This window comes from Malania oleifera, chromosome 13 (genome assembly GCF_029873635.1).
Source record: "Malania oleifera isolate guangnan ecotype guangnan chromosome 13, ASM2987363v1, whole genome shotgun sequence".
Classification (NCBI taxonomy): Eukaryota; Viridiplantae; Streptophyta; class Magnoliopsida; order Santalales; family Ximeniaceae; genus Malania; species Malania oleifera.
This window is the reverse complement of record NC_080429.1, coordinates 31,335,351-31,362,309: the sequence shown is the minus strand read 5'-3', so window position 1 is coordinate 31,362,309 and position 26,959 is coordinate 31,335,351. Positions and strand designations below refer to the sequence as shown.

General features: G+C 33.7%; 1 protein-coding gene across 16 annotated transcripts in view; it reads left to right on the top strand.

Moving 5' to 3' along the window:
* The window catches only part of LOC131146151 (uncharacterized), a 29,651-nt gene extending 9,407 nt beyond the window's left edge, over window positions 1-20,244 (top strand). For 3 of the 16 annotated variants that reach the window (XR_009134242.1, XR_009134244.1, XR_009134237.1), the window contains exons 4-6: window positions 92-196; window positions 313-443; window positions 19,446-20,244. Coding sequence is in view for 3 of the 16 variants with exons in the window: in XM_058095518.1 (XP_057951501.1) it covers window positions 168-196; window positions 305-443; window positions 8,914-9,102; window positions 9,225-9,332 (465 nt within the window). In the remaining 13 variants the exon portion in view is untranslated. Of the gene's footprint in view, window positions 1-91; window positions 197-281; window positions 444-8,913; window positions 9,493-19,445 lie in introns of those variants that run through there. The other 13 variants (XR_009134246.1, XR_009134241.1, XR_009134240.1 and 10 more) reach the window with 7 other exon arrangements.
* The last annotated feature ends 6,715 nt before the right edge of the window (window positions 20,245-26,959 follow it).

The window sequence follows — 26,959 nt, the reverse complement described above, 5'->3', positions numbered from 1 at the left end:
CTATAATTTTTATGTTTTTTAGGTTAGGTTTGAACTCTTTGTTCAGAGTTGGTTGTTGTAGTTTTCAAATTATTCTTTTGGTCTGTTTTAGGAATTCATTTCATTTTGTGAGGCAACCAAAGTTGTGCCTGAAGTGGAGTTGGAAACATCATGCCAAGGGGGTCCAAATGCTCTTGCTGATTGAAGGGCTAAAAAGGTAATTTACTGTTTTTTGAAACATGTATAGGCAGTGGATACTTGCGGTTGGAATGTAGTTCTTAATTCAAATATGAATGTTTTAGATTGTTCTGTTCATATGCCAAAGGGTTGCAGAGTCCAAGCTGCTAGAAATAAAAGAAAGGAAAGAGAGACGGGGATGTTCAACAAAAGCAGCTGCATTATCTACTCCCATTGAGGTTGGAGAGGAAGATGTGCTGGATGATGATGGAGAAGAAGAACGTGAGGTTAGTTATTTTCTCATCCAATTATTGTCTCCTTACCTGGTACACATACTTCCACGAGCATGCATGAGAAATAATACCGCTTCCTCTTGTCTCGCCCATTTTGATGGAGCTGATATTTCATTTGATCACCTTTTGCCATGGGAAGCTTACTTCTAGTGGGAATCTCCACAACCATTTACGGTGATGTTTTTGGATACCACATTGCCAAGTCCCAATCGCCCTTTAGATTTAGGTTCACTAACCACTTCCCATTATCTAAATGCTCTCCCTTGCCCTCCCTATGACCTAACCAAAGAAAGACAAATTGACCTGTCTAAATTCTTGGCAATTTTTAGAGTCACTCTAAAAAGGGAAAGGGTGTAAGTAGGAATATTGGAAAGGGAGGTGCCAATGGGTGTAACACAGCCTCCAAGTGACAGATATAGCCTTCCCAATCCTCCAATCTCCTACCCACCTTCTCAAACACAAGATCCCAAAAGGCCTTGGAGTTTGGATCTACTTAGACCAAGATAAGTAGGCGGCCACTCAAGAGAACGACACCCTCCCAATGATTTAAAAGGTTGTAGATCCCTAGCACCCATATTGATTCCATTACTTTGTACATATAATGAGAGGGATTGAGGGTGAGAGAGACTTGGATGAAAAATCTTGGTGACAAAATAACCCTTGGGAGGGGATTGAGGAAAATCACGAGACAATAACAGCTCCATGTGGAAAACACCATTCTCATAGGGAGTCCCAGGTGGGCCTTCGATATAAGCAAATATAGTTGAAAAATCATCCTTATTTACACTAGAAACTGCCCACACTTATGATTCTCAATAAATAAATTGGCAAGAGTTTCCATAGAAATTGTTTGTTCAAAATTAGGAATGCAATTATCATGGACGACAATGAATACATCATCAAGAGTCAAATCTACTGATCGAATTACCCTATGTAACTCTTGACTACAATTGTTTTGGAGATAGCAGCAAATACATTGGGAGCCAAACGCTATAGGGAGTTTAACGTCATTTTTGCTTAAATTTAAAATATTTACTTTACATGGTTCTTTCATATTCTTTCACTGTTGTGGGACTCTGGTAATAAAATGCTATTGTTTCGTGGGCATGAGATGTAATATAATTTTCTTCATGCTTTGCCATTAATTTGGCATATCAATGAGAAACTTTTTATGCATGTGAAAGTGACTCAATGTATATAGTTACGAATGTAAGCTTAAAATATGATTGAGTTTTGCTCCCCAATATGTACGTGAACATTTGGCATTTTGGTCTCAATTAATGTCAAATAAATAACTCCAGAAAGATCAACGGCGATTTGGGTAAGGAGGGAGTGATCAGAGGGTGCGATCTCCGGGATGTCGAAAGAGTTGAGGTCGTGGGCCCAGTATGGAAGGGATTTGAGGGTGACGATGTCTTTAGGTTAGCGTCTTCTTCGTGGAGATGAAGATATGAAACCTCTGCCATTGACGAGAGAAAGAGTCTTTTAGGGACTACCTCCTGCGTTTTTGACGGTGGGAATTGGAAAGGCGATTGTGGGCCGTGTATGATTTTGGGTGTGGAGTTTGCTTAACCTTATCTGGGATTAGGATTTCTTTAACTATTCTACTACTTTATAAAATACAGAAGATAAGCATAAAGTTAAGGAGAAGAAACTTATGAGTGGATGAAGAAGAAAACATTCGAAGAGATTGTTGTTGGAGCAACTGCGAGAATGGAGAAGAGAAGGTCTGCTGCAAGAATGGAGATTTTTCGTTGGCTAGGTACGCAAATCTGTTTTGTAGAGCAGAGGTGGTGTGGGTCTGGGGAATTTGCGCTGTGGAGGACGTACATTGGGGGAAATTTCCATTAGTAGTAGGATGACGTACATAGAGAATTTTCGTAATCTGTTTATGGTTGTGAAAATTAATTTTCTAGTGACAATTTGTTCTCTCCCAAAAACGCCTATATATACTTTTCACTCGTCTCTCCTGTCATATTTAGGCCTTCTCCTTGGTATTTCGAGTTCTGTAAGAAAACAATGGCTGCCAAGTTCTCCTGGACATCATCATCGAAATTTTAACGAGGGTTTTCTGCGAACGCTAGGGAGCTGCAGGCCACTCGTAGGGGGAGCAAATGGTTAGTTCAGTGAAATTCGGTTAATTAGCCGAATTAATCGAAAATTTTGATTAATTATTTCCATTAACCGAACTGACCGAATAAGAGATGTTAACCGAACCTCACCCAACTGAATTACCAGTTCGGGTAATTTGGTTAACTGAATTTAACCAAAATTATTTAAAATTAATTATTAAACACAGAATATAAATATAAATTTTTTTACCAATTCTGAAGCTCATTTATTAATTTTATTTTTAAAAAATAGAATATTTGCATTTATTAATTTTTATTAATAAAAAAATTATTTTTACTAATAATTTATAAGAGTGAAATTAACACTATTACATTATCCACCATGAGCTTAATTGAGTAGCTCCTAATTCTCAAGAAACAAAATCCACATTGAAACCATTAGATTCAGAATTTCAGAGGCTCAGATGCTGCCAAACATGAAATCATAAAATCTACAGCATCCTACTTAGATAAAATCCATATTAAAACCATTAGATTCAAAATTCAGTCTTATCTTGCTTAGATAAAATTTAATCAATTTAAAAATAGAACCCTGTTTAGATAAAATCATAACATCTAATGAGCATACCAAACATGAAATTCTAATCAATTTAATCCTGCAATTCTTCCTAAAAGTATCCTAAAATTATTCTTAAAAAAACATAAACACATACCAAACATGCATCTGCTTGACTGCTTGACTTTGAGCTCAAGAGTTCAAAGTCCTAAATATAATTTTAAAGACCAATTTAAACAGTTTGTGCAAAATAAAAATAAAAAACAAACATGAAATGCAAATTGTTTCTAAAAATTAAAACAAAAACTGAGGCTTTCAATGCTTCATACATCAGCTACCACTTCATGATTTCTTATATATCGCAATTTTACCATCTAGTTAACTCTTAGATGTTGCATCTTAAAAAGAGTTTTTCAGTTGTTCATCGCTAGTTTTAATTAATTTGCACATAGTTGTTGAATTACAAATATAGATGCTAACTTGATCAAATGTAAAATCTGCAAGTAGAACTAGTTTGATGAGCAATTGAAAATTATCTTTTTGCCACATGGATTGTCAAAACTAGATCATCAATCTTTGTTGCAGTTAACCAAAAAAAGCAGCGAGTAAAGCTTTGTTATAGTTCAATAAAAATTATTTTTCCAATGACAAAGAGGCGTGTTTGCTGTAGAAGATCAAATTGAATCCAAACAGTTCACTTGTTATGATTAATAATAGAGCTACTTATTTTCTTCACTGTAGGATTGAATATTAGTTTTGAAAATTAAATAAAACAAAATTCACAAACATGCTAAAAAACCCTAGATGTGCCTACCTACTGGCAACACACTACAAAAGTAAGAAATTTCTCGATTGCATCTGCAAGCGTCGCACCAATCATAATCGTTGCAACTCACGACAAAAGTAAGAAATTTCTAGGTCGCATCTGCAAGCGTCACACCAATCATCGTCTTCCTCATCACTTTCATCGGAGGACCATCCTTGCTTTCTTCTATGTTGATCTTGCAAAGCGCAGCAAGTCGGCTTGTGCTCCAAAATTTGACGATTATTCACCCAAATCAATCTAATTATGCCGTTTTCGATTTCTTCATTTTGTTCATAAGATGAATGCCTCGTTGCTTGAATTCATCTAATTTGCTCAAGAGAAGAATGAGATTGAGGGTCTACAAGGCACCAATATGTCTGGAACTCGCAGCTTTTTCCAAACACTCCATTCCTAATTCTATGTAGGAGTCATTCTTGTTACCAAAATATTCTCTCTGATAAAAAAAGATAAAAGAAACATTTATGTGTTTGTTAACTAAGTGAGGATAAGAAAAACTTAAATTAACATTTTCTTGATGTTCTATTGGCTATTATTTAATTAATTACTAATTTACAAATTATGAATAGGCCATTTAATAGCGTAAAATTTAAACTTTTAGAATACTTCTGTAACTCCATGTTAACGTACCATAGAAATAAAAAAATATAAAGATTTATCCTACTTTTGGAAGAGATCTTAAATTTAAATTGTATGAATTGGAAAAAAGTATTATACAAAATTATATTAAATTTTGTCTAATTCCATACAAATTCAAATTCAAATCCAAGCCATAAAATTTTAAAAGATTCTAATATCACTTTTAAAAGTTTATGTGAGCCTTTATACAACTATGACTCAGCAAATACTTGATATTATGTAAATGTATTTTTTTAAGATAAATTTCTTAATTAAATTTCAACAAAAATTTCATTGAAGTCACCTAAGATTTCAAAAATTTCAGGAACCTCCTGTTGTATTTGTCAAAAAGGCACAAACCTCCTATTATTTTTTGTAAAAAACAAGTATTTTGAAGGGAGATTTGTGTCTTTTTGCCAAACTTCAAGGGTGGTTTATGGTATTTTTGAAACCTCAAGAAAGGCTTCTAAAATTTTTTTGACCTTAGAATAAGTTGATGTCTTTTTTCCAAATCTCAAGGAAGATCAGTGTCTTTTACTTTATTTTTATTATGAATAAAAATTTATGACTTATATTTTTCCCTTAAATTTGAAATCTTGGCCTCACGAAGGTGGGAGATTAATTGAACTTCTTATTACATGAGATCAAATTTTTTTGTTCTTTTTCTTCTTCTTCTTTTCCTCTCCTAATGTGAGTATATGATAAAAATTAATACACTAGCATATCCGAATATGAAAATTTGACTGATTTTGGATTATCCCAAAATCTTTTATGCCATAGGCAAACTCATAAAAGCCCAAACTACCTAAAATATAGCCAAATTAGTGACCAACATCCTCAAGCGCAAAGAAAAGCTATTCAAAATCTTATCTTATAATAGACATATCTCTTCTAAACAAGAGACATATGTAGAATTAAGCCTAAAGAATAGATATTTGTAAATTTAAAATTTGAATTCCAAACTAGGGGTAAATGTTTTTCCGATTAAATTTGACAGTTCAAATTTTAGAAGTTATAACTTTTTAAGTAACATAAAACTATAGTATTTAAATAAAAAGGAACATAGAGATGGATCAATTAATTCAAAGAAATAATTGAATGTCTAAATTAGACATATCATATTAAAAAAATAAAACAAAAACAAATAATTTAACTTGGCCCCGTAACATGACAATACCTCGATTGGAAGGGAATGAAACAAAGGATAGTTTTATTCTCACATATAGAAAATAGAAATTACGTGCCGAGAACTTATTCTACAATCCCTAGTACAAGCAAAATAATGCAGTTTTATTTATTTATTTGAGCCGAGAGACTTGCCATACTTTAGTTTTTTTTTTTTTTTTTTATAAAGACAATTAGGGAATAATGAATTCAAAATTTTTTGAAAGGAGGGTGAGATTAACCTTAATCTTAAAAAAAATTAGTATATTTTATATTGTTTTCACATTTCATTGACATATCTTACTTTTTAATATTTGATTAAAAATACAATTTTTATTTAATTAAAACATAAATTAATTATATCTAATAAATAATCTTAAATATATTAATAATATTAATTTTTATTACTATTGTGTACTATTTTTTTAAAAAAATATTTGGACATTTCCTATCCTTGCAAATTTATTGATTTAATGCTATTTAAAAAAAAAACCATTTTATCCAACAAAAAAGACTTAAATATTTTGTACAGACATAAATGCTTCTTTTATCTTTTTTTTTTTTTTTTATCAAAAAGAATATTTTGGTAATATAAACGACTATCGCATAGAATTAGGAATGGAGTGTTTGGAAAAAGCTGTGAGTTCATGGCATATTGGCGCCTTGTAGACCCTCAATCTCATTCTTCTCCTGAGCAAATCAGATGAATTCAAGCAACGAGACATTCATCTTATGAATAAAATGAAGAAATCGAAGACAATGCGTCAACGCGTTCGGCAATGTCGGAAGAAGTTGAATGGCATAATTGGATTGATTTGGGTGAATAATCGTCAAATTTTGGAGCACAAGCCGACTTGTTGCGCTTTGTAAGATCAACATAGAAGAAAGCAAGGATGGTCCTCCGATAAAAGTGATGAGGAAGACGATTATTGGTGCGACGCTTGCAGATGCGACCTAGAAATTTCTTACTTTTGTCATGAGTTGCATAGTCAATGATTGGTGCGACGCTTACAGATGCGATCGAGAAATTTCTTACTTTTGTAGTGTGTTGCCAGTAGGTAGGCACATCTAGGGTTTTCTAGCATGTTTGTGAATTTTGTTTTATTTTATTTTCAAAACTAAGAGTCAATCCTATAGTGAAGAAAATGAGTAGCTCTATTATTAATCATAACAGGTGAGCTGTTTGGATTCAATTTGATCTTCTACAGCAAACACACCTCTTTGTCATTGGAAAAATATTTTTTATTGAACTGTAACAAAACTTTACTCACTACTTTTTTTGGTTAACCGCAACAAAGATTGGTGATCCAGTTTTGACAATCCATATGTGGCAAAAAGATAATTTTCAATTGCTCTTCAAATTAGTTTTACTTGCAGATTTTGTATTTGATCAAGTTAACATCTATGTTTGTAAATCCACAACTATGCGCAAATTAATTAAAACTAGTGATAAACAACTAAAAACTCTTTTTAAGATTCAACATTTACAAGTTAACTAAATTGTAAAATTGTGATATATAAGAAGCTATGAAGTGGTAGTTGATAGTATGAAAAAGCGAATGAAGAGCCCTAAAGTTTTGGTTTTCTTGTTTAAACTCAAGAAACCAATGTTTGCCTATTAAACTAAAAATACAGTTGGGTAATCCCACAACTTTATTAGTTTCTGTTATTGCATCAACGTTTAAAATCATTGTCTTAAAATTAGAGTCGAGACTTGAACCGTCTGGAGAACTCAAAGCCAAGCATTGCAGCACGATGCATTTTGGTAGTTGATTATGTTTTTAGGAAGAATTAGATTAAATTGATTAAGGAGTTCATGTGTGATGACTTATTGGATTTTATGAATTTATAAGTGTAGTAGGGTTTAGATTTTGTTAAATTGAATTAAATTTTATCTAAGCAAGATCAACTAAATTTTGTAATCTATGTTTTAAAGGTGGCTGGATTTTATCTAAGTTAGGATGCTGTAGTATTTTAGGATTTCATGTGGGCAACATCTGAGACCTCTGAAATGCTGAAGCTAATGGTGTTCAATGTGATTTGGTGTTTCTTGGAATTAGGGCCGCTACTCAAGGAATCTCAGGTGGTGGATAATTAATATGTTAATTTCACTCTTAGTAATTATTAGTAGAAAATAAGTTGTTTATTAAGTAAAAGTATAAAGACGCGAATAAGTCTAGTTTTTCCAAATACAAAATTAATAACTGGAGCTTCAGAATTGGGGTAAAATTTATATTTATATTCTTTGGTTAATAATGTAATTTTAAATAAATTTTGTTTTAAATCAGTTACAATGACCCGGACTGTAATGTCATTGGTGTGAGGTTCGGTTCCATCTCTTAATTCTGTGGGAGGAAAAAGAAAAGGGAGGGGGGAGGGGGGGGGGGGAGGGGGGGGGGAAAAGGGAGGGGGGGGGGGGCACAGTTAGATCAGTTCGTTAATGGAAATAATTAAATCCAAATTTTCGATGAATTCGGCTTAATTAACCGAATTGTCACTGACTACCCAGTTGCCTTTCCCCCTACAGTGGCCTCCTTCCTAGCGTTCGGCAGAAACCAGCGTTAAATTTCGATGATGATGTCCAGGAGAACTTGGCAGCCATTGTTTTGTTACAGAACTTGGAATACTAAGGAGAAGACCTAAATATGGCAGGAGAGACGAGAGTGAAGAGTATATATAGGCGTTTCTGGGAGAGAAAACAAATTGCCACTAGAAAATTAATTTTTATAACCATAAACAGATTACGAAAATTTCCTGTAAATTTCCCCCAATGTACGTCCTCCATAACGCAAATTTCCCAGACCGACGCCACGTCTACTCTACAAAACAGATTCGCGTACCTAGCCAACGAAAAATCTCCATTCTCGCAGTAGACCTGCTCTTCTCCATTCTCACAGCTGCTCCAGCAACCACCTCTTTGAATGTCTTCTTCTTCATCCGTTGGTAAGTTTCTTCTCCTTATTTTTATGCTTATCTTCTGTGCTTTGTAGAGTAGTAGAATAGTTAAAGAAATCCAAATCTCAGATAAGGTTAAGCAAACTCCACACCCAAAATCGTACACGGCGCACAGTCGCCTTTCCTATTCCTACCGTAAAAAACGCAGCAGGTAGTTCTTGAAAGACTCTTTCTCTCGTCAAAATTGTTCGGTGCATTTTGATTGCTGCATATGGTTGTGCTACAAGTGCCATTTTATCTTGCTGAGTTGACTGAAAAAGTTGCACATGATGACAGGTTACAGATTCTCAAATCTTCCCAAGCAAAGTTGAAGGTGCATGTTGTTTGGTACCTGTTGTTGGGTTTCCCTCCTTGTGGGGCCCTTGCCTTGAAAGCTGCACCATTATTTATTGTTGTTGGCTTCCCAAAAAGGAAAACAGCTGCAGCATATTTGTTGATTTAGGCTTCAAGGTCCCACGTGCAGTGGTAGCATGCTACCCCTTCATCTCCTTTTTTGTTTCATCTGCATTTCTTTCTGCTAGCCGTGACTCCACTTAGTTTTTCAAATACAAGCTTCCTCACGCCTGCAACACTCCTTCTGCCTACAGCAGCTCCTCACAACTGTAGGGTTGCCAGTTTTCTTCTCCAGAAGTTGCGGCTGCAAGCTACTGCCCTCACTCTTGGACTCCGACTGTGTATTATTAACAACATATTGAGATATTCTGGTTGTGCTATTTTGGTTGGTTCTTTTGGGAGTTTTGTTCAGAATATTTTGGTGAGAATGTGTCGTCTTGTTACATTTACTAACCTTTGTGTATTTGTAAGCTTATGCTTTTGTTATCCACTTTATACAACCTATGTTGTATAGTGGATTTGCTGACCAACATCCGTGTCCCGTTGACGTACCTCAACATTGAGGAAACCACTTAAATTCTTGTGCTCAATTTTTATATTGTTTGCATTACGCTATTATGTACTTGTAGGAATTTGTCCTATATATAGATTTTTTCCCAACAATTGGAATCTAGCCTGTTTTATTTGTACCATTAATTTTGTGTAAATCTGGATGGTAAATGTGAATCGTATGATTTCAGGAAATCAGTGGAAGCAAAAATGTAAGATCTTTATTTTACAATAGTTGGATGGCCTTTGAGGTGAATAGCCGAAAGGCCTAAAGACATGAATGATATGAGGAATTGACTTAATAGTAAAACAGGGTGTTTTATCCAGCATGGATTGAGGATAGTGTTTTTCATTATGTTTCATTGAAACTTTCGACACATAATTTGGAAAACTGAGGGGTCTTTATGCTAGAAAGTTGGCTAACATAGATTATTTCTTTTCCAAAAATGGGTGAATTTGAAATATAAAGATGGTGGTCTTAGTACGACCAGTTGCATGAGAGGAAAATATATCAATCAGCTTGCAGATAAAATATTTTTGAGGATGATTTTATCCTTAATGCTTCTTAGCTCTTTGCCGAACACTTGGAGATTTTGGTTTGACTGTTTAATTTGGCTCCCGATGCAAAGTGTTACTTGAACCAAATACTAGCACTGTTGAAAATGAATACAATTAGAAGAAAATCAGTTGGCTCTTCTCATTAAGAGGCACTTGTCACAGAAAATCGGGGGAGAGGCAAAAGTAAAAACAGATATTCTCATCGTAATGATAAATCAAGAGGTCGGTCCAGTTCAGTTTCAAAAAAAGATATTGAGTGCCACTATTGTCATAAAAAGGGGCATATGAAGCGGGAGTGTAGAAAATTGAAATTTAAGGAGCAAAATAAAGAGAAAATTTTTGAGAAAAAGCATGAATACACAGCGGCAGTTTGCAATCTGATGGTGATCTCACTGGTTGGTTTGTGATAAAGTTGCATTCTTTGACAAGTCAGAGACTAATTGGGTTAGATTCCAGCCGTCCTTTCATGTTACTTCTCCAGAGTTCCATCACTTCTTATTTCCAAAGGAATTGCACAAATGGATTTTGTTCGAATGGGAAATGAAAGGTTTGTCAAAAATTGTGGCATGGGAAATGTTTTGTTTTGTGAACAACTTTGAGGAAATCATTGGTGCTCAAAGAATTAGACATTTGCCCCGATATCGACTAATTTGTACACCGGGAAAGCTTGATGATTAAGGGCTTGAAACCTTTTTGGTACTGGAAAATGGAGCTCACAAAGGGTAATTTGGTGGTGCTAAGGCAAAACGAAAACCGGTACAACTTTATATGATAACAGGTGAAATTGTAATGGTTTTTGTAATGCAATTGAAGTCCTTTTTCCAATCGATTTGGTGACATAATCGTCTTGGGCACATGAGTGAAAAAGGAATGCAGTTTTGTTCAAAAAGAAGCTCCTACCCGGATGAAAGGTAACGTCTCTTAAAGCTTGTGTTCTTGTTGGTCTGTAAGCAACCTAGCTCCTTTTCGTACAAGTTTGTTTCCTAAAAAATAATGTTTTAAAATTTGATACATTCAAAAAGTATGTGGTCCTTTGAAAGTTTAAATCTCATGGTGGTGCACTTTATTTGGTTACCTTATTGATGTATTTGTTCAAGAAAAGTATTGGGCTTACACTTTGAAGACACAGATCAAGTTTTAGATATGTTTAAAAACATTTCAGGTTTAAAGAGGTGATAAGTGAGACTGTAAAGAAGGTGAAAGTGTGTCTAGTTAATGGTGGGAGAGTACATTGGTCCATTGATGCATATTGGTTACAACCACAAGCAAAGAATTAAAATCAAAAGACCGTCAAGACAACCCCTCAACAAAATGGTATTGTTGAAATGTATGAACTGCACTATGACTGGAGAGAATGAGAGTATGCTTCTCATGCAAGTTGCCAAAAATCATTTGGGTGAAGGCAATGAGGACAGCGCGGTGGACTTGATTAATGTGTCTCCTTCAACTCTTTACTTGTGAAGTTCTGAAAAAATTTGGAAAGGTAAGGAGGTCACTTAAATGATCACTTGAAGTGTTTGGTTTTTTGTCGTTCATATTGTCACATTCAAAAGTGAAAGATCAACCTTGATGACAAGACCAATGCAATGTAGTTTTCTTTTTCTTGGCTAGGGCATGATGAATTTGGATATAGATGGTGGTATCGCCGGTTGACAGAAAATTGTTAGAAGCCGAATGGTGTATGTTTTGAAGATCACCATTGAAGATTTGGCACTTTTGAGCAATCACATCTAATGTGAATGATTTTGCTGACTTTAAACTTACCTCTCACCTTTGGCACATTAAAATATGGAAGAGGTTCTTTCCAACCTCTTTGAAGATGTTGGAATGATGAATTCCTAAGGATGTTGAAGATGAAAATGAGGGGGAAGCAAACAAGTTCAAAGCACTCACATGATAAGGTCTTACGAGAGCCAGACCTTCATCTAAATAAATCATCAAATGACTATTTCCTCTAACGAATCAAAGGAACCCGAAAGTTATGAAGAAGCCATGAACCATAAAATAAAAAGGTGATGGATAGGAGGCGATGGCAAGAGGAAAGAATCCTAGTTTTGACTAATCCACTTATGATTTGATTAATCTTCCCCTGAAGAACTTTAAAAAATAAATTGGGTGTTTTAGGATTAAAAATGATGGAAAAAATTTTTCGATAAGGATAGCTTGTGTAAAGACTTTGGTCAGAAAAGGGAATTGACTTTGATGAAATATTCTCACCGTTTTTTAATGTCCATCTATTCGGTCGGGTTTTTCTTGGCATGACAGCATAGGTAATTTAGAAAGTTGAGCAACGAGTGTCAAAAATCGCTTTCTTATCATGGTGACTGGAAATGAAATTTACATGAACAATCGAAGGCTTCAAACAAAAGGGAAAGAAATTTAGTGTGCAAATTAAAGAAAGTTTATACTGGGTTGAAGCAAGAAACCACGGAGATGTTACAAGAAATTCGTATTCTTCATTATTGATCATGGTTACTCAAAAACCCCTCGAATGATTGGGTGATTTGTAAAAATTTGCGTGAGTACTATATTATTCTCTTACTCTATGTTGAATGATATGCTCATTATAGGACCAATGACTTCTCCAAGATTGACAAATTGAGTTGGGCGGTGTTTAGTAATCTTTGCTATGAAACTTGGGGCCAGCAAACACATTCTTTTCCTGAGAAGTTGTTTCGTTATCAGAGAACAAGGGAAATTTGGTTGTCTTACAGAAAGTTACATTGAAAAAGGTGCTTAAAAGTTCAATATGGAATAAAGCCAAAACCCGGTGGTTGCCCACTTGCTAGTACCTTCAAGTTTTGTTCAAAACAAAGTCCTACCCAGTGAAAAAGACAAGAAGAGATGAGAAAATTTCTTAAATCTTCGGCCATTGGTTCCTTAATGTATGCAATGATTTGCACAAGATCGGATTTAGCCTTATGCTGTTGGAGTTTGTTTGTCGTTTTCTCTCTAATCCAGGAAAAGGAGCATTGGTTAGCGGTAAAATGGATTCTTCGATCCCCGATAGGCACTTCAAAGGTGGTTTGTGCTCTGGAAAGTAATCTAAACGCTCCTGGATTCACGAATGCTGACATGGCCGTGGATGTTGATTCTAGAAAATCCACTTCGGGTTATTTGATGACTTGCATGGGGAAGCCGTGGCATGACAATCTAAATTACAGAAATGTGGGTTGCTCTTCTACACGAAGCCGATTTATGCCATTACGGAAGCTGCAACGATTGCTTTGGTTAAGAGATTCTTACAAGAGTTAGGCATGGAACAAGAAGGTTGTTTTTTATTGTTAGTCATTCTTTGAAGTAAGAATTCTATTTTCCATTCAAAAGTCAAACTATGATGTTAGATATCATTGGATTCGAGATGTGTTGGATAAGAAAGTGTTGCAGGTTGAAAAAATTCACACTGATGATAATGGTTCAGATATGATGACAAAAGCGTTGTCTAGGGACAAGCATGTGAAGTGTCGAGTTTTGGCCGGTTTGGTGGAGTCGTCCCTATAAGTCGGGAGGGGGAGATTTACAAGTGAAATTCTTAATGACTTTCATGAATAGATAGAGTCGAGAAAAAGTGAAGGAGCACTCATAGCTCTCAAATCCAGCAATGCTACCCTAGCTTCACAGATCACTCTCCACTCTCCAATAATCTGATTAATGGAATCTTGTTAAAATGCTCCTTAATAATTTGTAAATTTTTTGACTAGTTTATTCTCTAGCTATAAATCTTACCAATTGCATTTTTTTTTAAAAGAAATTTCTTCTCATAGAGGACAAGCTGAAAAAGAATTCATAGTGGAAGTTGAGGCTAAGAAACATTTAGTATTTTCAAAATTTCAAATGGGGTTGAAATATTTTTTATATTTTTGTAAAATTTTACAAAACACTTTTGAAAACAGACCGCAAGAGATAAAATACAAGAGTCATGAGAAAGTGGCTTTTGAAGTACTTAATTTCAATAATAACTGTAGGCTTTACTGACCTCTTTGTCTCTGTGTGTGTGTGCTCGGTAAGCCTGCAAATTTACAAAGTTTACGATATGGATATCATACAAATAGAACCCCCTTTATTAATTCCTCTCTAATGAGGATTTGAAGTCCGCACCGGCCCCCTCAATAAAACCACCTCCTTCCCCTTCCTGAAGCAGGAAGCTAACTCTTCCTTTTGGGAAGCGTTGATCTTGTTTTCTCTTCACAAATCCCACACAAAACCTAACCCTAGACTCCAGCATCTCGATTTGCTTCTTCATCTATTTTTCAGCCCTGCTAATCTGTAAGTTTTGCGTTTGATTTCTTTTCTCTCTCTCATTCGCTATTAGTTTGGGGATAATTCTGAATAACCCTCTGTTTGGAAGTTGAGGAATGGTAATTTCAGGATATGCTTTCCGTCTATTTTTTGACCTTTTAAGAAAGGAATTTTTGTGCTATCGGAGGGTATTCAATTTTTAATGATATGTTTTGTTAGGGTTTTGGATTATGTGTTGTTGTTCTTGATGCTTTATCGATTTTTTTCGTTTTATTTTGTTTAGTTTATTTTTCTCAGTTTCTGCTCAAGGTTTTCAATTTATGATGTATATGTGTGGCAAAGATTTGTTGTTGATTATATGTTTTAGGTGGACATTGGTCCTCGTATTTTAATCAAGTTCGAGTTGAAACTGCCCTCGTGACCCTGATTTTTATTTAAAAAAAAAAAACTTGGAATTTTTGATTCTAAGTAGAAAGAGCATACTGATTTTTTCCCCAAAATTTCTGGTTTTCGAAGCTTGTGGAGAATGCTTTTCACGTCTCTTCAGTTTCTCAAGTGAAGGAATCTTGGCCCATGAATTTATATGCATGCTCACTTTTTTCTTTTCACATCTCTCTCTCTCTCTCTCTCTCTCTCTCTCTCTCTCTCATGAGTTTTGAAATTTAGTTGCCTTGGGTTGATTCTAGGGCTCATGCAATTGTTGGAATTGTGGTATGACCCTTTTGATGACTTGTAGAGTTATTATTCGTTATCTATCTAGTAATACATTTTATTTTTTATATGAATTTTATTGATTGTCAAACAATGTTTGTTCTTAAAACATGAATAAATGTTGTTCATTTTATGGTTTTTGTGGAAATATATTTTTAGTAAAATTTGTTTGGCAAGAAAGAAAGGAAGAGATGAGAAAGGAAAGTTAGAAGAGGATAGGCTTTATAACTTATAAGATAAAAGAAAAAGACATACTTTATAAGACAATAGAAAAAAAAAAAAAAAAACTTATTAGGTACAAGAAGAGAGAGACATACTTTATAAGAAAAAAGAGAAGAAGCAAACTTGGAGAGGGAAAAATGAGAAGGCAACCTTTACCTGACAAAAGAAAAGAAGAAAAATCCTTTGCTCTTTCTTACAAAATCATAATTTGTAATCATGGTGAAGAGGAGAAAAAAAGAAGTGGGATTTTGCTTGTAATATGTATTTCTCATTTAATATAAGTTTGTATTATTTGAATTTGCATACATTCAAATCAAGGTCATAATTCTAGGTCTTCAAACAGTGAAAATGTATTTCAAATGGAATTATGGTACTATTCTGCTTAAAAAGATGAGCTAATCCAACTCAAAATTAGAAAACCCAAACCTAGTAGGTCGACTTTGAATTCAAGCACAAAGGATTTTTAAAATACATGATTGAAAAAAAAAATTGATTTGCTTTATTTGGATCGAACAAAGCTATAAAGATTGATTGTTTTTCCAGATATAACATGGATAATTCATGTTGTATGTTTGAAAGAGGCTGACCTCCTTGCTTCTCTCATGGTACAATCCTCTTCCGGTCGAATCTTTTTTTCTCGTTTATCTTGGTCCATAAAAACAAAATTTAGGACTGTTGCTAGTAGTTCATCACAGAAGAAAGAACTCATCGAGCTAATACAAATCTAAAATACTTACACCAATCTAATACTAGTAGAATAACATTTGTTATTAGTTATTCTTACTAACCTGTCTCGTGAGATTTAAGAAAAAGTTTCTTTACCTTGTGGATACTAGTTATATTAAAAAGAAAATAAAAAACTAAAAGGGTAAAAAAAGTAAAGAGAAATATTTTTACAAAAGCTTTTAATGTTTCTCCCTCTCAATAATTTCTTTTAGTATAAACTATTGTAATAGTTTAGCTTTGTTAAATATTTTTGTAATTGAGTTTTTTCCTACTTATGGAACAATATGCTATTAAATCTTCTCCTTAAAGCTTTGTTAGATACTGCATCGAAGGATCCCAGTCCCTTTATCACTTTAAGTTTAAGCTCCCATTCCCTTTTTTTTTTTTTTTGTCTTTTCAGTGCTAACGACAGAAGTAATGAAAAAATGTTCAGCATTCTAACCCTAATTTCTACCCACAACCCAAGCTCCCATCCCAGCACTAAAAAACACCAATTCCTGTGCTGAAACCGCCGCATCACCTCTTAAGTCAATTGAAAATCTCTTTGTTCATTCTCGCCTGTGTACTAGCTGCACAGCATAGCACGATTGTGAAAGGAACAATAAACCACTGTTCATCGTAATGTTTTGTTGGGAAACTACTCCTAGTTTTGAGTTTCTTAGTAAGCCCTTACTGTAACGATTTCAATTTCTTAATATAAAATATAACATAATAAATGAAATGGTCAACTCGAACCCGTGGGTAACGAGGATACTCGTCAATCACAGCGGAAACCTAAGCAGCAGTAAAATAAAATCTTAATCATCCAACCATGAAACATAATACCAGAGTTATTCACATTTCTAAAATATTATATTTATTTACAATCTTCCAAAAGTCAAAATAACACTAGGATCGTATAACAAAAATCTCCTCATCCTAATTCAACGCTTACCCTTCTAGTAGGGAAGCTAAACCCACTCAACGGCGGCCCTGACTCGTCGGTCTCTCTGGATTTCCTGAAAATCATTTAATATTCGGAGGTGAGACATTTTTCAGTAAGGGAAAATAAACTAAATACAGTTGTATAACAGCATGAACATTTAATGCAATTATACATATACAGTACATTTCGTGTATCAGTAAACATTCATCATAAAGTACTATATTCTCATAAACTTACATATTTATTAATAAAACATAACATACATGAACATTTGTTATAACTGTAATACTGAAAATACACTCAGAATGAATAGTTAGCTGGTGTCATGTATTACCCCCCATGACGGGTTATGCAGCCCGAAGGCGAGACCTGACAATGGCTGGCCGACCATTGCCGAATCAAATATGTCTGTAAGTACGATGAGCCCGCCACACCTTAGTCCAGACTGTCAGGTGGACGTCCACATTCTATTGAAAGCCACATCGACTATCCATCTCCCATCCCCTCGTGGGATGGTTAGCACTAATCTAATCTATAAGCTACGGTACCGAGCTCCTGAACTTAACTAAACTAACATCCGGGTTCTGATAACACATAGTACATAATTTCATAAATACGGCCTCGTGCCGAACATTTTATAAATACGGCCTTGCGCCGAAATCATACATAAGGCCTCGTGCCGAAATCATAGTAAATACGGTCTCATGCCAAAATCGTAAATACAGCCTCGCACCAAAATCGTAAATACGGTCTCGCGCCGATAACATAAATACGGCCTTGTGCCTATAACATAAATGTGGCCTCGCGCCAAAATCGTTTCAGGTATTTACATTCTGAAAATAACTCATTTATCATATATTCATCAAACTCAATATAGCATAACTCGTCTTTTCAATATACCTGAAAATATGTTTTGCTCGTAAAATCATTCATATCATGATTCACTTCACATAAAATAATGTCCATGCCACACATGTGCCGTTTAAAGTCATACTTCATATTCTAAAATCATCATTTCTGGCATTTCATACATACATATACATTTTAATCATAATAGCAGTATTTTCCAAACATACATTTCATATGTGATAAACAAATATAGCATATGCTTTTCTGAAAATAAATTTACTCATAATTAATAATAATTTGCATGGAAAATAACAACTTTAGTTTGTTCCCTTACCTGACTACTGAAAAAGCCTCTAGAATATCTTAGCCTAACCCCTGTGGGGTTTCCTGCTTAATACCCTAAAACTGAAAATTCTCAGTATTAAACTTTAGTATTTTCATGCGTACATCATTTCCTATAACTATTACTTTCACTAGCGATCCGCTCCGACAGATTTGGAGAGAACTCCCTCAGAAGCGTCGTGGTGATTTTGAATCGTCAATCCGGTGTAAAACTAGCCCAAAAATGATGAGAGAGAGAGAGAGAGAGAGAGAGCCGAAGGGGGGAGAGAGATGGAGAGGAAGCTTAAAAATGAAGTTAAAAATCAAAATTTTCATATATATAGACAGGGAATTTTGTCGACGAGCCACATCCTTCATCGACGAATTCTCACTAATTTCGTCGACGAAATTCAGTCTTCGTTGATGAAATTCCGTTGGCACCAAAACCCCTCTCGGTATTTCTTCGTCGACGAAGTCTTGTGTTCGTCGACGAAATCCTTAAAGCCTTCGTTGACGAAACCCTGTGTTCGTCGACGAAGCTTGGTAGCTTCCCGTCTGTTCTTGTTTCCATTTTTCCTCCCTCTTTATTATCTAAATTCCATTTTAAATTCGGGTTGTTACACTTACGCATGCTCCCTACTTTGTAAAAGTTAGGATGGAAATGCATTGCTATTTGAATGAAAAATATGAAAAAGTCAAGTGATAAATTGGGTAATTTTATTAATTTTTTTATGTATTAAAAGTTATAGAAAATTAAATTGGTAGATTGATATTTTTTCTATCATTATTTACACAATACAATGTTTTTCCCTAGAGATGTTCTTACCCTAATGCATTATTTGTTTTATTCTTTGTAAAAATATTTTTCTTAGGTTGTTTATATTTATTTAAATTTTGTAGCAATCAAGTCTTAATTATAAGAAATTTTATTAATGTTTGCTTCCATAGTATTAATTTTGTAGTGGGCTCATATGATACGTCTAATGATTGCATTATATCTTTTCATTTTACCCAAAAAATGATTAAAAATTATTTTTTCGCTTGTTTTATATTGCAAGCTTTCTCTTTGGTATGGGAGATATAGGAAATAAGTAAGTTTGTGATTTATTTCTTACTATATTTTATTTGGTTCATTATATTTTCTATTATGCACATTATTATTAAATAATTGTTGAAATATTTTTCTTTATTATTATTATCAAATAATTGTGAATTTATTTAAAGTATACCCTTGATGAGATCCACCATCCTTCTACTTTTGTTTACAAATAAGTAATTGTTTCAAGTTATTTTTGTGAATGAGATAAGATTTCTTACCTTTGTAATTCTTTCTATAGTATTTGAGATACCTCATTATTAATTTCTGTCCTCATAGATATTTATAGGCAGAGAATAAACTAGCAGGAATAGGATCGTGGAGCAAAGGGAGAGAACGAGGGCTGTTTCTTCCCCAGCCGAACGCTTCAACAGAGCAGGTACTTTCCTTTTCTTCAATCTTCCATGGACTCCCAACATAAACTCCACGACTCAACTGATGACCTTTTCGACACTTCTCTGTATCTCGAGCAAACCCATCTTCACGAAGCGTTCGACGACGGCTACAAAGATGGTTTGTCTTCTGGAAAAGAAGAAGGAAGACAAGTAGGCCTCAAACTAGGGTTTGAAACTAGGGAGGACCTAGGGTTTTACCGCAGTTGCATCGATGTTTGGACATCCGCAGCTCGAATTGACCCAACCTGATTCTCTGCTAGGGTCCATAAGAGCATCAAACAGATGGACGAGTTGATCCGAGAGTACCCAGTTGCCGACTCAGAAAATGAGAGGATCCAAGAGATTATGGGGTTCTTGAGGTTGAAATTTAGGGTTGTTTGTGCTACATTATTTGTGAAATTGGAGTTTTAAGGGGTACCCAAAAAGTTCTGAGATCAAGGAGATTGAATTTTGAAGGGTGCTCTGGGTTTACAGGAGAGGGAATATTGCTAGTTTTAGTGTTTTTTCTTCGTTTCAGAAGTTGTTAATATATGTGTGTATAAGCTTTGTCCAATGGAGGTTTTCCACTGCATTTATTTATTTTATACAGTCGAGGTTTGGTTTATTTGATTTGTATTGCTCAAATATTTCTTGCGTGGTAGTGATTTTTCTCGATGGATTAATTGAACCATCTAATTTTGCTATTGGATTTGATGTTAAGTGGAATCAAAATGCTGTAAAAAGTTCGGAAAAAAAAAAAAAAGGAATAGGATCGTGAGATTTTTAATTAAAAATAGATTTGGCTCTCTTGCTGATGTATTCATTGTCGTCCATGATAATTGCATTTCTAATTCTGAACAGGTCACCTCCATTAATTAAAATAAGAGGTTGGCACCATAATTTTTCCTCCCTAACAACATGTCTAGAGCAAAAGCATAACACTTATGGTACAAATAAATATCTATTAGAAGAAAAATTAATAATGTGGTATCTTAAATACCTATAAAAAGAATCACCTAAGGAAATTTTATCTCATTCACAAAAATTACTTGAAATAAATACTCATTTGTAAACAAAAGCATAAGGACGGCAAATCTTATGATCACAAGTGTATACTTTAAACAAATTCACAATTATTTGACAAAAATAATAATAAAGAAAAGCATTTCAACAATTATATGATAATAAAGTGCATAATAGAAAATATAATGAACCAAATAAAATATAGTAAGAAATAAATCACAAACTTATTTCCTATATCTCTCATACCAAAGAGAAAGTCTGCAATATAAAACAAGCGCAAAAATAAGAAATTTCTATTTTAACTTTTAAAATAAGAAATTTTCACATAAACTTTTAAAAGTAAGAAATTTCTCGGTCGCATCTGCAAACGTCGGACCAATTATAATCGTCGCAACTCATGACAAAAGTAAGAAATTTTTAGGTCGTATCTGCAAGCGTCGCACCAATCATCATGGTCTTCCTCATCACTTTCATCAAAGGACCATCCTTGCTTTCTTCTATGTTGATCTTGCAAAGCGCAGCAAGTCAGCTTGTACTTCAAAATTTGATGATTATTCAGCCACATCAATCCAATTATGTCGTTCAACTTCTTCTGACATTACCGAACGCATTGACGCATCGTCTTCGATCTCTTCTCCTTGTTCATAAGATAAATGCCTCGTTGCTTGAATTCATCTGATTTGCTAAAGAGAAGAATGAGATTGAGGGTATACAAGGCGTCAATATGTCCTGAACTCGTAGCTTTTTTCAAACACTCCATTCCTAATTCTATCTGGGAGTCGTTCTTGTTACTAAAATATTCTCTGATAAAAAAAGATAAAAGAAACATTTATGTGTTTGTTAACTAAGTGAGCATAAGAAAAACTTAAATTAATGTTTTCTTGATGTTTTATGGGCTATTATTTAATTAATTACAAATTTACAAATTATGAATAGGCCATTTAATAGCATAAAATTTAAACTTTTAGGAATACTTCCGTAACTCCATGTTAGCGTACCCGAGAAATAAAAAAATATATGATTTCTTTTGGAACTTAAAAAATATATTAAAAATAAAAAAAATACCTTAATTTTCATGTTTGATTATCAATGAAAGTGAGAAAAAAATGAAAAATATATACATCATTGAGACTTAATTTTCTTTAAATTGTCCTTTTGATTAATTTTTTTAAAAAAAATTCTTAGATTTTATAAGGAGAATTTCATATCAACATGCACATGATATTTATTTATTAAATTTATCCTACTTTTGGAAGAGATCTTAAATTTAAATTGAATGAATTGGAAAAAAGTATAATACAAAATTAAATTAAATTTTGTCTAATTTCATACAAATTCGAACTCAAATCCAAACCATAATATTTTAAAAGATTCTAATATCACTTTTAAAAGTTTATGGGAGCCTTTTATACAACTATGACTCAATAAATACTTGATATTATGTAAATGTATTTTTTTAAGATAATTTTTTTAATTAAATCATATATATATATATATATATATATATAGAGAGAGAGAGAGAGAGAGAGAGAGAGAGAAAAGATTACGTACGACTCCATGTCTGTAGAGAGCCTCAGGATTTCTACACTCCTTACATCTGTTGAAGAAGGCTAAAGCTTTTGTGCTGATACGCCATGAAACTATCGGAAATTTTTCCAGTGATATCCTCTACAGTACATACTTCTCCTCTCCTACTTCTTTAAAACAGCTGCTTACATATAAATACATATTTATAAGAATGTATTTATAAGAATGAAAAAATTACATTGCTTCACATACATTAATTAGCCGATAAATACTTTGTCGAAGGGATTCCTTCAACTCCCATCTCACATTCACGCTTAATTCATCCAACACATCGCCAGTTCATCTGCTGTAAATTTTAACAACCACAAAACAGAGCACCCATGACAAACTCCTCCCCCGAGATCACAGCACCTCCAAGTAATTCACTTCAAATCAATCAACACCCATTTTCTAATTTTCCTTCTTGATTCTTCTTCTTCTTGTTTTCGTAAATTCAAACAAAATAAGTTTTAAAAAATAAGAGTATCTGCCATGGATGCTCTGTTCTGTAATTGTTAAAATTTACGAAATAGGTCGCCTTTTTTGTTGGATAAAATGGCTTTTTTTTTTACATAGCATTAAATCAATAAATTTGCGAGGATAGGAAATGTCCAAATATTTTTTTTTAAAAAATATTACACAATAGTAATAAAAATTAATATTATTAATATATTTAAGATTATTTATTAGATATAATTAATTTATGTTCTAATTAAATAAAATTTGTACTTTTAATCAAATATTAAATAAATTGGCAAGAGTCTCCATAGAATTAATTTTTTAAAAATATGGAGAAATTTTTTTACTGGTATCACTTTATAATTTTGTTTTTAAAGTAATTTTGTAATTGGACGGTATTAAATTTCTCAATACAAAATTAATCAACGTAAATATTAGTAAGCTTTTGTTTTGTAAATTATCAAAGATTTTAATGACAAATAGTAGATTTTAATAAATTGGTTAATTAGAAAATATGAAGAAAGTCTATTATGAATGTCAAATAATTTGGTAATCAAATTTTTTGAAAGAAACATTTTAAACTTTAAATTTTTATTTAAATTATTTTTAATTAATTTTTCAGTTTAATATTATTATTTAAATTATTTTTAATTAATTCATAATCCCATGCATTACATTAATATTAAAAAAAATTGCACTCATTAAAACTTGTTACTTTCCTATTAAATTGAACAACTCTCCTAACGGTAAAATGAAAAAAAAAAATTGCTTATGAAATTTGTTTTTTTGTACCCATTTCAACTTGGAGGATGATTTATAAATTTGTATATCTTTAAAGGAATTCTTGCACCGCCCATTCGCAATCTGCCATGGAAATAGAGTTTGTTGCACAAGGTTATTACTTATTCATGCTTTTACAGATGCTAATGCATTATAGTATGTCTATGTTAGTGTAATATTTTTCTTGAATATTTTTTGTACCAATAAAAATAAACTACTCAATTTCTTACAAATATAAATTTTAGTCATGTTTTTCTTTCTCCTTGGAGTGAATCAATCTTACTTTTCAACATTTTAAGTTATTTTTCTCTCATTCAATTCATTAAAATAATGAGACTATTTTGTTTGCAAGGGATTTTGTATATTTGATGGTTGTGTTTGCTCATAGGTCAAAATTTGCTCCTCTCAAAACTCTTCTTCTCCACGAGAAATGCATTTAGAGTCAAGCCCAACAGCGAAAGAAGGTAATGAATCTCTTTCTTTTTATGCTAAAAGATAGTACTAATAAAATCATAATATGTGTGGAAAGCTTATAACGACAAGAATTCAAGTTAAATGTTATTTAATATTTGTACTTATTGAATCTTAAATTATGATGATCTCTTAAGAAACAAAAGCTAAGGATTTATGCTAAGAGATACCATGAGAAAAGACTTTATAAAAATAAAAATATAAGGCTGATGATAATTGTAAGAACCCGAACCATGATAAGTGAGTTAAATATTTAAAGAGAGGGACAAATTGGGAATTTGACATATTTCATCGACGAAACCAGAATTCGTCGTTTGTTCTTCTCGTCGACGAAATTCAGGGGCTCATCAACGAGGAGAAGCCAAGGGGTCTCGGAAAAACTGGAGATCCCAGATTCGTCGACGAGACCACCGATTCGTCGACGAAGTCAATGAAAGATTTGTCGACAAGAACACCATTTCGTCGACCAATTGGGCCGGGTCAAAGGGCTATAAATAGGATTTTTCATTTCTTCTAAGCTAAGAAAACTCAACCTTATATATCTCTCTCTTTAAACCTCTTCCTACTCTCTCTCTCTCTAGATTTCCTTGCCGATCGTTGACGGAATCGAAAATCTGAAGTTACCACGAGGATCATGGAAGGATTCTCTACAATTTCTACAGATTGGAATCTCGTTTCGGAGATTTTCGGGTTTTGCCAAAAAATCGAGGTAAGACTCGGTTTTCAATTCTGATCTGGTAGCTTTGTAGGTAACTGTCTTATGAGCATATTTTGTATTGTGATTTGTAGGTTGTGGAACTGGGTTCGTTGTTTAGGGACCTTGGAGTTTGCGATTGGCTATTTGGGGAAAAGGTAAGGGGAACTATGTTTATATTGGTTATTTTTAAAATCGGACTCGGTGGAACTATGGTCCACGGTCCTGTGTGTGTTTTGGCTACTCATTTAGGGGGATCTAACGGGAAAAACTATGGGTTTTTCATTATTACAGTTTTGGGAAAAGGGGGCGACGGGCTGTATCCCTAGTTTTGTTGAAAATCGTGCGTATATGTTGATTTATATTGTGATATTGGGATGGTCGTGCCTTGACTTGTTTAAATTGTATTTGTTTGAAAAACCATGATTTAGATTACCAAATGGGTGTGGTTTATTTGGTTATATGAGCATGCATGTGTGTGTGATATGTTGAAATGTTAGTAGGAAAGCGGTTCCGAAATTGTTCTAGGTACTGAGAGTATCCGCCTCTATATCGGAGGGCGTGTGTTTATCACTTGCCATGTAGGCAAGAGTGTCCGACTCTATATCCGAGGGCGTGTGTTTATAGCCTGCCATGTAGGCAAGAGTGTCCGGCTCTATATTCGATGGCGTGTGTTTATCACCTGTCATGTAGGCAAGAGTGTCCGGCTCTATATCTGAGGGCGTGAGCCTATTTCGGCAGATCAGACCGAAGGGTGTGGATCCACCAGTTATGCGCCAGTACGACGCCATGGGAGTCGAGGACTAGTCATGTGCCGATGGCGCCGTACTTCGCGGGTTGGCTACGGGCCAATGCCGGATTGTCTTGGACCGGCTTTTGGCCAAAGGGTGTGATGACACCAAGATTGCTGATCATGTGTATGTGTATATGTGCGTGTATGCACTACGTAAACTAGTACTGGACTGCATTTAACTGCGTGTATGTTGCATCATGATAACACTCAAATGCCACACACCGATATAACTTGTGTTCTTCCTTACTGAGAGGTGTCTCACCCCTGCTGTACATACATTTTTACAGGTCCTTCGAGTAACCGGAACTAGCGTCCTAGTGTAGAGAGCGTAGTGGCCAATGTACTGCGTTTAGCGTTTGGGTAAGTGGTAGAACTGTATTTTTGTTGGGTTGCCATTTTGGGATATATTTGGGCACCCGTTTGTACTTTTTGATAGAGCATTGTGTCTGCTCTTGTATAGACTCTGGTATGGTACTGCATATGTATATATGGTTTTTCCGCTACGTATATGATTATATTTGGATGTGTTTAGGGTGCTTGGAAACCCCACAGGATTGGACTCTCATCATTTGTACTGTATCTGTGATGATTTATATGATACAAGAATAGGTTAGGTTACTTTCTCACCCCCTGGGTCCCATTTTCGAATTCGGGGCGTGACAATAATAGTAATAAAAAAAAAAATGAAAGAAAGACAAAATTAAAACAATGCATTTGAAGGAGACTTGTTTATTTTATACTTATTTATTTTTATTTTTTAGTTTGCAAATATATACTACAATTGATGTCATTCAATAAAAATGAGAAAATAAAGTAAATTATTAAGATAAGATTAAAAATCACGTTTAAAAAAGAATGCTAGCAATTGTCATGTGTCTATGCATAATGTTAAAAGTATCAATACAATAACAAAAAAATAGTTCCAAAACCAATATTTTTATTAACAAAAAATTTAAGGAAATCATGGTATTTATATGTGTCAATGTTTATATGTAAAATTGAAGATTTCATTAATCATGTAACAAATAAAAAGGTCATTGCCTTTTAGAAGGAAGAAATATTAAATATACAATCAAAAATAATTTAAAACCCTTACTCTAAATGGGTTAATCTTAGATCTTTAAAAGATGTCCCTTTCTAAATGAGAAACATTAACATATTTTATGATATCTTTAAAATAAAAGATGATTGAAAAGAGCTTATTATTATTTTTTAAAATTAAAGTTATTTTTGTGAATGAAAAGATGTTAATAGACTACCTTCAAATTTAAATTGTTAAAACTCACCGATATTTATAATCATCTTTTGAGCAAATACGGATATATATATATATATATATATATATATATATATATATATAAAAGCAAATCCTGGCCGCTTTTAGGTTTTTGATCTCGAATTCCAAAACCATTTGGGGGTTCCAAAAAATTATTAGGTACTGTTAAAGTTTTTTAATCGAATTTAGAATTGTGATTCGACGTTTCTAGGGTTCTAAATTCCTGTTCGTTTTAGTGTTTTTTTTTTTTTTGTGCTGGAATACCAAAACAATTGTTGGGTTCCAAATTTGAATTTGAAATTTCAGCGATGGGTGAGAGGAAGATGGAGGAGATGTCATTGCCTACTCTCTTCTCAC